The sequence below is a fragment of the Heteronotia binoei genome, chromosome 8 (assembly GCF_032191835.1).
Source record: "Heteronotia binoei isolate CCM8104 ecotype False Entrance Well chromosome 8, APGP_CSIRO_Hbin_v1, whole genome shotgun sequence".
Lineage (NCBI taxonomy): Eukaryota > Metazoa > Chordata > Lepidosauria > Squamata > Gekkonidae > Heteronotia > Heteronotia binoei.
In genome coordinates, this window is record NC_083230.1 from 75,620,700 (window position 1) to 75,634,548 (window position 13,849).

The 13,849-nt window shown below is 41.6% G+C and overlaps 1 protein-coding gene across 1 annotated transcript in view; it reads right to left on the bottom strand.

Moving 5' to 3' along the window:
* Positions 1-597: 597 nt before the first annotated feature.
* STRA8 (stimulated by retinoic acid 8) overlaps positions 598-13,849 on the bottom strand; it is a 33,191-nt gene continuing 19,939 nt past the window's right edge. Inside the window, exons 6-8 of the mRNA XM_060244572.1 lie at positions 12,970-13,046; positions 6,786-6,897; positions 598-688 (exon numbers count right to left, since the gene is read on the bottom strand). Of these exons, the coding sequence (XP_060100555.1) occupies positions 614-688; positions 6,786-6,897; positions 12,970-13,046 (264 nt within the window). The 3' untranslated portion in view covers positions 598-613. The remainder of the gene's footprint in view (positions 689-6,785; positions 6,898-12,969; positions 13,047-13,849) is intronic.

Sequence of the window (13,849 nt, forward strand, 5' to 3'; positions counted from 1 at the left end):
AATAGGTTGCTGCGTTCAACCCAGTGAGCGCCACAATTACCCAGGGGGAGGGGGCTCCCCACTTTTTTAGAGTGAAAAATGTGCCTGGGTGAAGGAAACAAAACCTTCCTTGTGCTTACCACTTCCTCTTTCCCTCACCTACTGCTTTTCTGTCAGCCAAGATCACTCCCAGTACTGGAGCTCAGCTGAAGAGAAATGTGGTGGTAGCAGTGGGAGCTGACCGAATGGATATGGCTGATGTGGGCAGGCAGGGAGAGTAGCTGTACTAGTCACATATGCCATTTATTCCAAACTGATATGTCTAAACAAATAGATCTGCCTGGTCCTCAAGGCATAGTACCAATTATGAAACACAATGGAGGATCAATAAAAATATGGTTATTCTCAGCATATGCATTTTATACCTACCAGCACTGAATTTTGGATATAAAATTTATTTAAAACTTTATAAATATCAAACTGCAGTACATTATAAGGTGCAAATAATTTAACTGATGAAAAAAATGCAAAGTCAACACAAACAGTTTCCAATAGCACATTCCTAGAAATGGATGCAACATATCTTCCTGTGATCGATGCACAGGCTGCGGGGTGGGGTCAGTAGAAGCACAATTTACAAATCTTCATCATCAAATGTCTCAGTGCATCGCAACATCACAGTCTCATAATCTAACTGAAAAACTTCTTCCTGCAAGTCACAAAGGGGAAAATGCAATGAAACTTTTATTAGAACATATATTTCTACATGGGGCTGCCCCTGTGCCGAACCCAGAAGTTGCAGCTAGTGCAGAACGCTGACGCTCGGCTGCTATTAGGGCTCCCTAGACGGGAGCACATTCAGCCGGGCCTTCAGGGACTGCACTGGCTGCCAATAATATACCGAGTCCGGTACAAGGTGCTGGTTATTATCTTTTTAAAGCCCTATATGGCCTAGGACCTGCCTACCTTAGGGACCGTCTCTTCCCATATGTTCCCCAGAGAGTACTTCAATCTGGCTCCCAAAATCTGCTCGTAATCCCTGGGCCAAAGGAGGCCCGGTTGAAGTCAACCAGGGACAGGGCCTTCTCAATAACAGCCCCTTGCTGGTGGAACCAGTTACCGGAAGAGGTCAGGGCCCTGCGGGATATTGGACAATTCCGCAGGGCCTGTAAGACAGTCCTCTTCTGGTTGACCTTTAACTGACCGGCACCAAAACTACCAAAATATTGAAGAAAGTTTATAGATTGCACATTGTTGGATTGATGTACTGACTTTTTAATGTTTTTTAATGTTTTTAATTTCTTAATTATGTAAATTGTTATTGTATTTAAAATTTGAATTTTATTGTTAGAATCTCTGTGTTGTAAGCCGCCCTGAGCCCGCTTCGGTGGGGTAGGGCGGGATATAAATCAAATCAAATAAAATAAAAATAAATAAAATAAATATTTGCAAAGCAGGCCATATTTTGTGTCTAACTGGACGAATCTATAGCAAGACTAGTTGCTTTTTTTCCTTGTCATCTGCCCAAAAGTTTATCAGCTCAGCTTTTTGACATGATGGGAGTTATGTGAATGGTCCTCCCCACTGGAAAAATCAGGTGCATATGGGGTCCTGATTCTGATTGTGATGGCACTATAAGGAAAGGGAGAGGACTTAAGCCATTCCTCATGCCACTTTCCTGACCTGACACAGCCACAGGGCACAGCTATTTGCTCTGTTGGGACCAACATAAAGTAGCAACATGATTTATTATTGGGGGAGAGGACTGCTGGGAGCTTCCAGCACCATCTTTAAGTTAACTTGACCACTCAGGGTGCCGATTTGTGGGATTTTTAATCTTTAGTGGTGCTAATCAAATTCTGTTGATTACTGGAAGTACATACGACCTTTGCATGTTGTTGTTTCCCTTCCAGAATAGAGTTGGTCAAGTGGACACAAAATGAACTGCCTTTCAAGTATATGGGCCCCAAGGTATGAAAAGTTTTAATTCTACCAACTTTGAGTTGGACCCTGAATCAAATAGGCAGCCCATGAAAGGACTTTAAGATAGGAATAATGTGGTCCTGAAAGCTGGACAAGCAGGCTGCGACATGAGCTGAAGCTTCCAGATCACCTTTAAGGGCAGTCCTATGTAGACAGCATCACAGTAATTCAGCCTCAAAGTTGCCAAAGGATGGAACACTGGCCAGATTTAGTGACTGCAAAAAGAAAGGCAGCTTCTGAAGTAAATGACACAGGGGGAGAGCATTTTTTTGCTCTTATAGTGATATATTTTTTCAGCAAGAGACTAGGAGCCAGCAAGACTCTCAAGATGTTAGTCTTTCAATGAAAGTTGCATTCTATGGATGATACAAAGAACAATCCCACTTAGGGTTGTCAGTCCCCAGTTGGGGGCAGGGGATTCCCTAGTTTGGAGACCCTCCCTCCACTTCAGGGTTATCAGAAAGCTGGAGGGGGGAAGGGAAATGTCTGATGGGCACTCCATTATACCCTATGGAGATCGATTCCCATAGGGCATAATGGAGAATTGATCCGTGGGGCTCTGGGGGGGGGGGTTTGGTTTTTTATACAGAGGCACAAAATTTTCAGCATGGCATCCAGTGCCTCTCCTCAAAATACCTCCTCAAAAAGATTGAACCAGGGGGTCTGATTCTATGAGCCCCAGAAGAAGGTGCCAGTATCCTTCATTATTTCCAAATGGATGGAAGACATTTCAAAGGTGTGTGGTCCCTTTAAATGTGATGGCCAGAACTCCCTTTGGAGTTTAATTGTGCTTGCCATACCCTTGCTCTTGGCTCCACCCCCAAAGTCCCCAGATATTTCTTGAGTCAGACCTGGCAACCAATACTTCCTCTAAGCTTTGGAGTCTTGTGCAAAAATTCTACTTTGTGAGCTAATAGCATTAAAGTTGTGAGTGAGTGATTTGGCTACTGCAGAAATTAGTTTGCTCTGGGGCCATCCTTCCTGAGCTAAGACAAAAATGTTTGAGCTGGAGGCTATAAAACTGTGAACTAGCTCACACTAATCTTAGAGGGAACACTGCTGGCAACCCAGCAACACTGCTGGCAACCACAAAGCAGCTACCCTCCTGACCAGAAGTGTTATCTGGATTTGCCATTTGACAATCATATTCAGACATTGGCCCAAGGCAGAGATGACAGCAGCTAGAGGCTTACTTAGAAATTATATATAGCTGAGTGTTATCAGCATATTGATATCCAAAGTTTTGGATAGATATTATATAACATGAGAAACAGCATGGAACCTTGTGGTAACCCCTGGATTGACTTTTACATTTCCCATGGCAAGCTTTTATATTCAATCTGATATGAAAGACTGGTAGCTTTTCAGCATTGCCCTGCTTAGACCTACCTGACTTTGTAGGGAATTTAGCAATATGGCATGGCCCCCTGTATCAAAAGCTACAGAAAGACCTTACAGAAGCAATGAGAGGCATTCTCTTTATTCCTCTGGAATTCTATTTGTACTTGGAAAAGGATACTGGTGTGTGTAAAAGGGCTACTCTTATATGACACAGCTTGCCATTCCAAGCTCCCATTGAACTTTGAACAGGTCTCTCTCACTGTATTGGGGCAATGATGTGAAGTGTAAGTTAGTACTTCCGTTTCTTTTTCTTGAACTTAACCAATGTCACCACATGGACCCTGAATTTCTCCCCAGTTTCTCCAGACCATCACTTTGTGAGCTTCAGTCATGTGCCTGCTCATGAGAGGAATCCTTTTAATTGAAACTATGAAACTCCAACCTAGGGTTGCCCGGTCTGTGTTGGAAAATATTTGGAGACTTTTGGGGCTGTAGGCAGGAGAGGGTGGGATTTGGGGAGGGGAGGGATCTCCCCATGGTACAATGCCATAGATTCCGCCCTTCAAAGCAGCCCGTGATGGACTTAAAGCAGTCTATCTGGGGGAATGGTGAAAAACTCACTCTGATTGGCTGAGCCGCTTCCATGGATATGAATGTATCTAGTGGAAGAAGACTGGCAGAGGGGGTAAATCTCCTGAGTGTTGAGTGCAATTGAAGTTCAACTGGAGATTGGAGATAAGAACAGATTGTCAGCTCAGTTCCTTGAGACAGAACTGGCTATTTAGCTTCTGTCTGGAAGAGAGTTTATTTGTGAGAAGGGGAAAACCCAAAGCTCTTTCTGAGGGAAAACTCTCAGAGTTGTGGCACACTGTGTCACAAGGCAGAGAGAAACTTTAAGGCTCTGCTGAGGAGTTCTGTCAGTGCCAAAGGACAGACCCCTGGCACTAACAAAAGGTTATTGTGGCTGTATGGAAATTCTAGAAGTCAGATAGGGATCCTAGCTGTGTGGGATTGAGGTGCTGGTATGAATAGCCCTCAAGGGTGTTAGTTCCTGGGTATTGCTCTACAGCCTCTAGAGTGTACCTGATTGCTAGAGGAAAGGGTCTGTGAGAGGATATATCTGTCACAAGTTCAGTCAGTCCTCTGAGTGAATGAGATAGTGTGTGGATTTATATATGAAAAGTCTGAATATACTTTATAAATCTTTTTCTAAGAGTGTTATCCAAAGTAAGGGAAACACTGTTTCATTGGTTTTTTGTATTACAACTTCAGCCTGCCAACATATATAGTTAGATTATTTTAGATTATCTGTTATTTGAATTCCTGCCTGCCAAGTGATTTTTATAAACATCCATCAGTTATTATTTCCTTCCTTTCTTGCCTTCTGTACTTAATAAACATAATCTTAATCTTTGGTTTTTGACTTTAAAACGCTATCAGTGCCTTCATTATTTTCTGACAAGGTTTAATTCTGGTTCCCTGAAGTATTGGGTAAAGGTGACAAAATTTAAAGTTGTCCCTTTTTACACACTGACCCTGACTGTCCCTCACACAGTGGGACTGATCAAAGCCACCAAGTAATACACCGTTTTTCAGTTTGCAAAAATATATATTGAAGGAATTGTGTATAATAAACAATACAATAATGATAAAGGTCGCCAGTGCTAGGACCTAGGTGCTCCTGAGGAATGTAGCTTCAACGTAGCCTCTTTCTTAAAAAGACGTCTCTCTAGATTTTGATGTTTCAATTCTTTCTTCAGTTTAACAGCTCAATTATTTAGGAACCCCATTCTACATTCTATAGTCACAGCATCAAGCTTCTCATATCAGTGTGAACATTGGAAAGAGCCCAATGTTCACACTAAAATGAGAAGCTTGATGCTGTGACTACAGAATGTAGAACGGGGTTCCTGTATAATTGAGCTGTTAAACTGAAGAAAGAATTGAAATGTCATCAAAATCTAGAGAGACGTCTTTTTAAGAAAGCGGCTACGTTGAAGCTACATTCCTCAGGAGCACCCACTTTGTGAATTCCAGTTGGACTATTTCCAAATTTGGATTTATATCTATTCATTTGGGGATGGGGGTTTCTGACCTTGTTGGGGTTTCTGTTATTTTAAAAGGTCCTAGCACTGCTGACCTTTATCATTATTGTATTGTTTATTATGCGTTATACACAATTCTTGTAATATATATTTTTGCAAACTGAAAGACGGTATATTACTTGGTGGCTTTGATCAGTCTACTAATTACACCATGCCCTTCAAGCAGCAGATTTTCTCCAGGGAAGCTGATCTCTGCCAGCTGGAGATGAGTTGTAAAAACAAGAGATCTCCAGGCCCCACCTGGAGGGTGGCAACCCTACTCCAACCTCAGAAGCCTTTCTTCAAAAACAGATGCTCCATTGCCTTGATCATTTTAGTTGTCCCATCTGTACTGTGTTCTGTTGCTGTATGCTTTTGTTATCAACAAGAGTTTCAGGGTACAAGCTTTCGAGAGTCAAAGCTCCCTTCATTAGACACAGAAGAGTACCTACTGTGACTTGACAAAAGGAACTTTTGACTCTTGAAAGTTTACACCCTGAAACACTTATTCATCTCTAAAGTACTACTGGACTTGAATTTAATTGTTCTTCTGTAGACCAGCATGGCTGCCTTCTGAAACTATTTTGGTTGTGGAATCCAAGCAGCATTCTTTTCATCCCTTCTTATTGTTTACAGATTGTCACAGGTTTTTATGCACTCAGCAAGATCCAAAGACTTTACATCCTCATCCCAGCTTGCTACGCAGTGCTAATAGGAGGCATGCAATGAGTACATCAGGAAGGACAAAGCTGTGGTTGAAATAGAAACTCTCTCATACATTCTTTAATGAGGCAGATTCTGCTGCAGTTATCTAAAAGGAAACTGGGTGCCACCAGTATTTTTGTTTTAATACAAATAGGGACTCCTGCTGCTACTTTCTGTCCATCCCATCTCCTCTCAACAGGAAACCTGCTATTCCTGCCCAATTTTGTGACAAGTGAGTTGGGCTGGGATGGGTAGATTTAGTCATCAACCTACACAGTAACCAATTGTCCTGTCAGTCTTTTAGTCATTGTCATTTAAACCCAATTTCCTATTCTTAATCTCTCTATAATCTAGGCAACCTGCCCTCACCTACTACTTGGTTTGAGGAATGAAGGTTGTGCTAAAAAACAGAAGCAGCTCTTGAGTGCTCCTAGTGGCCAACAGAAGCTCTTGGTGACTGGGGTGTGCTGACTTGTACCCCTACCTATGGGATTTTACTCCCCCTCCCTTGCAATTATTCTTATGTTACGTTCCTTACATGCTCTCAAAGATCAATCAGGGAATGTCCTGGGGAAGTTATTTTCATGAACAGAATCTGACTGTAGTGTTCACTCACCAGTTATATCTATGGTAATTTTAAGACCTAGGAGTGACTAGAGAGCAGGCTGTCTTACAACATGTGCAAAGTGCTACCTGTGATGGCTGGCTGTTAGCAAAAAATAGGCTTTCCAAGAAGGTGATGATCTGCAGGTAGAGATGATGGCTATCTTCTTGGCTTTCTGAATTGCATCCTGCGAATGTTGAGCTACAGACAGAAAAAAAACCATACTGAACTCCCCATCAACTTTTTGAAAAACAAGGAAAAAGAAGGCAAAATATTCCCATTATAAGAAAATGAATGGTTTCTTTTTGATGCATACAACACAGTGGAAAACACTTGGTAATCACAGGTGGGATTGTAGTCAACCCCATGGAAGGCCCAGTACAATAGAACCAGGTGGGTGTTCTGTCGTTGATTAAGGTTCCGGATCTGCCTTCTCAGTGGTAAAGAGATAACAAGAGTTGGAGGCCCTGCTTTGTTTGACCCAGACATCTGAGGCCAGATGGGCGGTGGCTGGAGAAAAGGCCTTCTCTGTCTTGTTGTATATGTGATTTTAAATGTGTATATGTAATGGTGTTCTTGCCTGGCTCACTGGAGCCTGTAGGATGGAGCTTGGGGACTTGGGAACAATGGACAGCAGGATCCAAATCCCTGCTGCCCTGCTCCAATTACGGGCCCCTCTGCTGGTTTGAATGGTCCAATAACATGCTTGTGTGGGAACCCTGAGTGTATATAAGTTGGTCCCATTGGCCCAGTTCCTCAGTCTTTTAGTACAGCCATACACTATTAAGTATCTAATAAAAGAGCTATGATCACTACCACCTCGCCTTTCTTGCGTTGAACCCACTATATTATAGTACTAAAACTTTGGAACTGCTTCCCCAGGGGAAATAATTTGCCTCCCTCTATCAGTGTTTTCTGCCAGCAGGGGAAGATTTTTTTTGTTCAATCTGGCATACCCCCAGCAATGGTTATTAGCCTCCTTCTAGTGTTGTTTATGTGTTTTTAATTTAATGTTATACTTTTGATTGTATTTTAATTGTCCAAATATTTCATGGTTTTTGTGTTCACCACCTTGTAGAACATGATAGGGAGAAAAGATGGCATAAATGTTCTAAATAAAATAATAAAACTGAGACGCAGTAGATCTAGATGATGACGATGGTGTCTACATCCGCTATCGCACTGATGGCAGCCTGTTCAACCTGAGGCGACTAAAGGCTCACTCCAAGACAATGGAAAAACTCATCCGAGAGCTACTATTTGCTGATGATGCTGCACTCGTCTCCCACTCGGTATCAGCTCTGCAGCATATGACGTCCTGCTTTGCAGAGGCTGCCAAGCTATTCGGCCTAGAAGTTAGTCTGAAGAAGACAGAAGTTCTCCACCAGCCTGCACCCCAGGAAGATTATCACCCTCCCTGCATCACTGTGGGTGAATCAGTTCTGAAGACAGTCCAGCAGTTCAGCTACCTGGGGTGCATCATCTCCTCTGATGCCAAGATCGACAAGGAGATTGACAACAGGCTGGCAAAGGCAAATCGTGCATTTGGCCGACTGCACAAAAGAGTGTGGAGCAACAAGCATCTGAAAAAAGGCACAAAGATCAACGTTTACAAAGCGGTTGTGATGACAACCCTCATCTACGGCTCCGAATCGTGGGTTTTATACCGTCATCACCTGCGACTCCTTGAGCGCTGCCTTCGCACCATCCTCAACATCCACTGGAGTGACTTTGTGACCAACACTGAAGTCCTCAAGAGGGCGGAGGTTACAAGCATCGAAGCACTGCTGCTGAAGACGCAGCTGCGCAGGGCAGGGCATATTTCTAGGATGGAAAACCACCGCCTTCCCAAGATTGCTCTGTATGGCGAACTTTCCACCGGCCATCGAAATAGAGGGGCACCAAAGAAGAGGTACAAGGACTCCTTGAAGAAATCCCTTGGCACCTGTCGCATCAACCATCACCAGTGGTCTGACCTAGCCTCAGATCGCAAAGCATGGAGGCACACCATCTACCAGGCTGTCTCTTCCTTTGAGAACGCACGCATAGCTGGTCTTGAGGACAAAAGGAGATTGAGGAAGAATCGCACTGCTACAGTACCAACCCCAAATCAGACTTTTCCCTGCAGCCACTGTGGCCGGATCTGCCTGTCCTGCATTGGTCTTGTCAGCCACCAGCGAGCCTGCAGCAGACGTGGACTACTGCACCCTTCTTAAATCTTCATTCGCGAAGTCAAACCGAGAGAGAGAGAGAGAGAGAGAGAGAGAGGGTGTGCTTTAGGGGCAGTGGGCCTTTGGCTGGATTGGGGGCTACAGCAAACAGCCAGCCTTGCCACCATCTACAGCCAGTCTAGTTGTGAATGCCTGTGCTCTGTGATGTCCTTAGAGACCTGCAACAGTACTACTCTGTTGGTATCCAATTCTTGCCCTGAACCTCAAAGCAGTGTCTCATTGGTTGTGGCCAAGTCGGTTATGGTACTTCACCAATGTAAGTGTTAGATCATATATTCACAATTATTTAAAACAAATATAAAATATAAACACTAACTGAATTCTTCTAAGCTATTCCAAGGAAAAGCATGGCAGTTTCACAAAAGCACTACTGTGACAACCCAGCTATGCAGGTTTTAAAAACAATTTTATTAATTTTTCAAACAAAAAGCAAAAAGGAACAACCACCGCTCAAGACAAACAAACAAGGAAAGAACCTTCTAAATTACAAAACATAGAAACAAGATTACAAAAAAATCCCTCCCATACAAAATACAAAAGGAAAACAATGTTAAATCAGATAAGAACATAAGAGAAGCTATGTTGGATCAGTCCAATGGCCCATCCAGTCCAACACTCTGTGTCACACAGTGGCCAAAAAACCCGTGCCATCAAGAGGTCCAACCTTGGGGCTAGAAGCCCTCCCACTGTGCCCCCTCCAAGCACCAAGAATACAGAGCATCACTGCCCCAGACAGAGAGTTCTAACAATACACTGGCTAATAGCCACTGGTAGACAGATTATTGACAGAGGGTTTAATATTTAACATATTTTCAGTTTATTTTACAAGGCATAGCTAAGAAACAAAATCATTAATGACACTGGAAATTGTTTCAAAAAATAATTCTTTGTATACTTTATACTTAATTTCTTTTCCATAATTTGAGGAAGGGCTTGGGTAGATGTTGAATACCTTTCTGATTCATATATGAAATAAAATCATGCCAATCTGACATTTTAACTTTACTTTTCACTACTCTAAGCTGATATATCAATTTTTCTACCATAGCTATTTACATAGCTCGGAATGCCAATTAGTAATGTTAAAAATTCTCAAATTTCTAACACTTTGCTATTACCCTTTGGGCTGCCATCAATATAAACACTATTAATCTCTTGGGTATTAATATGTAGTCTTCCTATTGCTCCATATTCATAGATCTCTCTCATTAATTCTGGTAATGCTTCTTTAGGATTTACAGTTAATATTGCTATATCATCATCAGCAAACATATTGATCATATATATTTGACCATTTATTTCTAGACCTCTAATATGGTTATTAGTCTTTATGGCTGTTGCCAAGAGTTCTAGTGACAGGACAAAAAGCATATTCTGTGTATTGGGTTTGCAATTTGCCTTTGGTGTACAACTCCTGACTGATCTGAGAAGAAGACGACATTGGATTTGTATCCTGCCCTTCACTCTGAATCTCAGAGCACCTCACAATCTCCTTTCCTTCCCCACAACTACCCCTGTGAGGTAGCTGGGGCTGAGAGAGCTCTCACAGAAACTGACCTTTCAAGGACAAATCCTATGAGAGCTATGGCTGATCCAAGGCCATTTCAGCAGCTGCATGTGGAGGAGTAGGGAATAAAGCCCAGTTCTCCCAGATAAGAGTCTGCACACTTCACCACCACATCAAACTGGTTCTGAGGAGCATAAACTTTTATTATGACACTCATTCAAGATGTGAGGACTGCAGTGAATAATTTTGCACCATGGTTTAATAATTCTGTTGGTCGGTACAAATCTAAATTGTCTATTTGCTTGCCAGTTTTTAAAATCATTGCAATTCTTGTGTCTTCTCATGAGTGTGGTGATTGATTGTCTTTTGTTAACTGGTTAAATAATTTTGTCATATATGATAATCATAAATCTTTAAATTGTTTATAGAATTCTGGACCATTCCCATCTGTGTCTGGAATTTTTAAAATGTTCTTGTCACATCACCTATTTATTTACTTTCCACTGGCTTATTTAAAATATTGTTATGCTTACTCTTCACTTCAGAAATATTCAATTTTTGTAGGTATTAATCAATTTTTAATTTAATTGTTAATTAATAGCATTTTACAGTACCCTTCTACAAAATTAATATTTTAATTTAAGTCCTTTCATTTTAAATCAACCTGTCTCTTTAAGTTAAAATTGGCTTTGTATCTTCATCATCATTTGAATTTTATTTGTCTTGGAAGTTTGGGATGACTTGAGATGCCACCTTTTTGTCCTGTTGGTTGACTTTTTTCCCTTCCCCTATTCTCCTTCACTGTATCTGCCATTCACTTTGCGTTTATCTTCTCCTCCTCCTTCCGAATCCTTTTCTGTAATGTCATTACTCTCACTTGGGAATTTCAACTGTAAATCTTCTAAGACGCTCAATGCCTCTTTTTAATTTTTTAATTAAATGTTATAATCAAACAATAAACTTTTAACATTATTTACCATAGCTAAGTATTACAGACATACAAGAAAAAATATATCATTCACATATCTGAATGCCTCTTTTAATGAGGTAGCAACATAAGTTTTACTTCTTTGTATAATTAATTAAAAAGGGAATCCCCAGCGATATTTTATCTTGGCTTCCTGTAACTTTTTTTGTAACTTGACATAGAGCACATCTTCTCCTAAGCATTTCAGAGCTTAAGTCTTGCATAAACATCACTTTGTCTTCCTCATAACTTCAGAATGGAAGTTTCCAGGCTTGCTTGTGGAACTGGCCTTTTACTGCATATCATGTGACACATACAACAATATCTCTGTGTTGAAGTATCTGTTACTCTTGAAGTTGCAATTCTTGAGCTCTTTCAAAGTCTGTTCTATTTAGGGGGTATCTGGGACCAGGGAGTCAAACCAGTCGATAAGAAATCCCACCATATTCCACCTTGTGGAACCCCATGAATGCAAATGTTTGTATGGTGACCTCCATCATTCAGGTCTGTTATTTTTAATCTCATAGCTCTGTTTCAGTTTCCAAATTTATAATTTTCTCATGGTGTACTTTGCTCATATCATATGCTTCTTTAGCAGCCTCTGTTACATTTTTACATTGTCAGCCAGTTCCTTTAATTGGCTATTTATTAGTTTTAACAATTCCTTCCATCCATCCATTAGTTTTTGCTTCAAACCCCATTTTAATTGCAGTAACTAGTTTCCTATACCTTTTAAGATACTTGCAGTCTCATTCACTGTGTTTTCTTTCTCTGTGAGTCTGGTAGCCATGCTATCAGCTTGGTTCTACTGTAGAGGATTTATTTGTTCTGTTATCTCTTTAATTTCTTGCAGGAGAATCCATTTACTTTGGATGTTTAAACCCTTCAGGATGTTTGGTTTCTATTATGGCAAGATTTTCCTCTATCAGATGTTATTAAGTTTATATTTTAGACAGGGCTTTTTTTTAAGCAGGAACTCCTTTGCATATTAGGCCACACCCCTTTTATGTGGCCAATCCTCCAAGAGCTTACAGGGCTCTTAGTAGAGGGCCTACTGTAAGCCCCAGGAGAAGTGGCTACATCAGGGGTGTGTGGCCTAATATGCAAAGGAGTTCCTGCTACATAAAAGCCCTAATTTTAGAGGCTTTTCAGGTGTCTAGGTGTGAAGCCCTCAGATCAGGTGTCCGCCATTATCTGGCTCAGCCCCCCCACCCCTGATCCCTTGACTGAAGCATCTCCAGAATTGTCCAGAGAGCCACTGCAGCCTCTGACCAGCAACTGGAAGGTACACAGGATTGCAAGGGTGGGAGTTCTCAGCTCTGTATGGTATCCCACTGGTACCCCCAACCAGCTCCTACTCACAGAATGTGACTTTTTGCCAAGGCTGTCTTATTTTTAAAAAGCAACAGATGGTTGTTTCCACTGATTAGGAAGTGTTTAAAAATTCCCAGCTAATAAATTAATTAGTCAAACACACCAATAGACGTCAACATAATATGTTTTTTTTCTCCCAAGCAGCACATGCCCTTGCATGACAACACAGCAACTCATTTGGCTGAAGCCAATACCTTTGACTGGACATCTCTTGGGTCTCATTTCTGTCAAGGAAGCTACTTGCGACATCAAAGGCATCTTCAAAGAGGATCTAAAAGAGACAACATTGTGAACACTAGTTTGAATGCTGGCTTATTCAGATAACTTGAATAGGAACACCTTCTCCCATATTGTCCAGCCCACCAGTTAAGATCTGCCTCACAAGCTTTAATGTCTGTGCTCCTATTTTTAGAGGTGAGGTGGGTGGCAACTAGAGACGGGACATTTTTCTGTGATGACACCTCATCTTTGGAAGGCCCACATCTGAGGCTTGCTGGGCACTTAACAGTACTGCCTTTTAGGCAGGGCTTTTTTTGTAGAAAAAGCCCAGCAGGAATTCATTTGCATATTAGGCCACACCTCCTGACACCAAGCCAGCCAGGTGTCAGGCTAAAACATTGCTTTTTACCGAAGCTTTTAACTAAGGGTTTTCATTTAAAAAAAATCTGTTTTATGGATGTGTTTAGGATTTTAAGTGGACTGTTTTTAATAGTTTGTTTTGTTTTTATGTTCATAATTTATGCCAATATTAACTGGGAGAGTATTGTTTTTACTTCTAAACCTCAAGCAGGACTCTTGAGTTGTAACATATAAATTCCCTAAATAAATAATGAAAGCCTCTGGACCAAATAGCAACTCAGCAGGGGGTGCCTCTGCTCCTTGGTACTCCCTCCCCTTATCTCTCCAATCCCATCGCTGGCAGGAACCAAAGAGGTTAATAAGACTCCTGGGGGACAAGGAAGGAAGATGCACTGGGGAGAGGGACAAGGGCAGGCAGAGGCTGGGAATGAGGGTAGAGGAGGTGAGGGAGAGGTGGTGCTGGTGCTGAATGCTAACTGCCTTGCCTCATTTCAT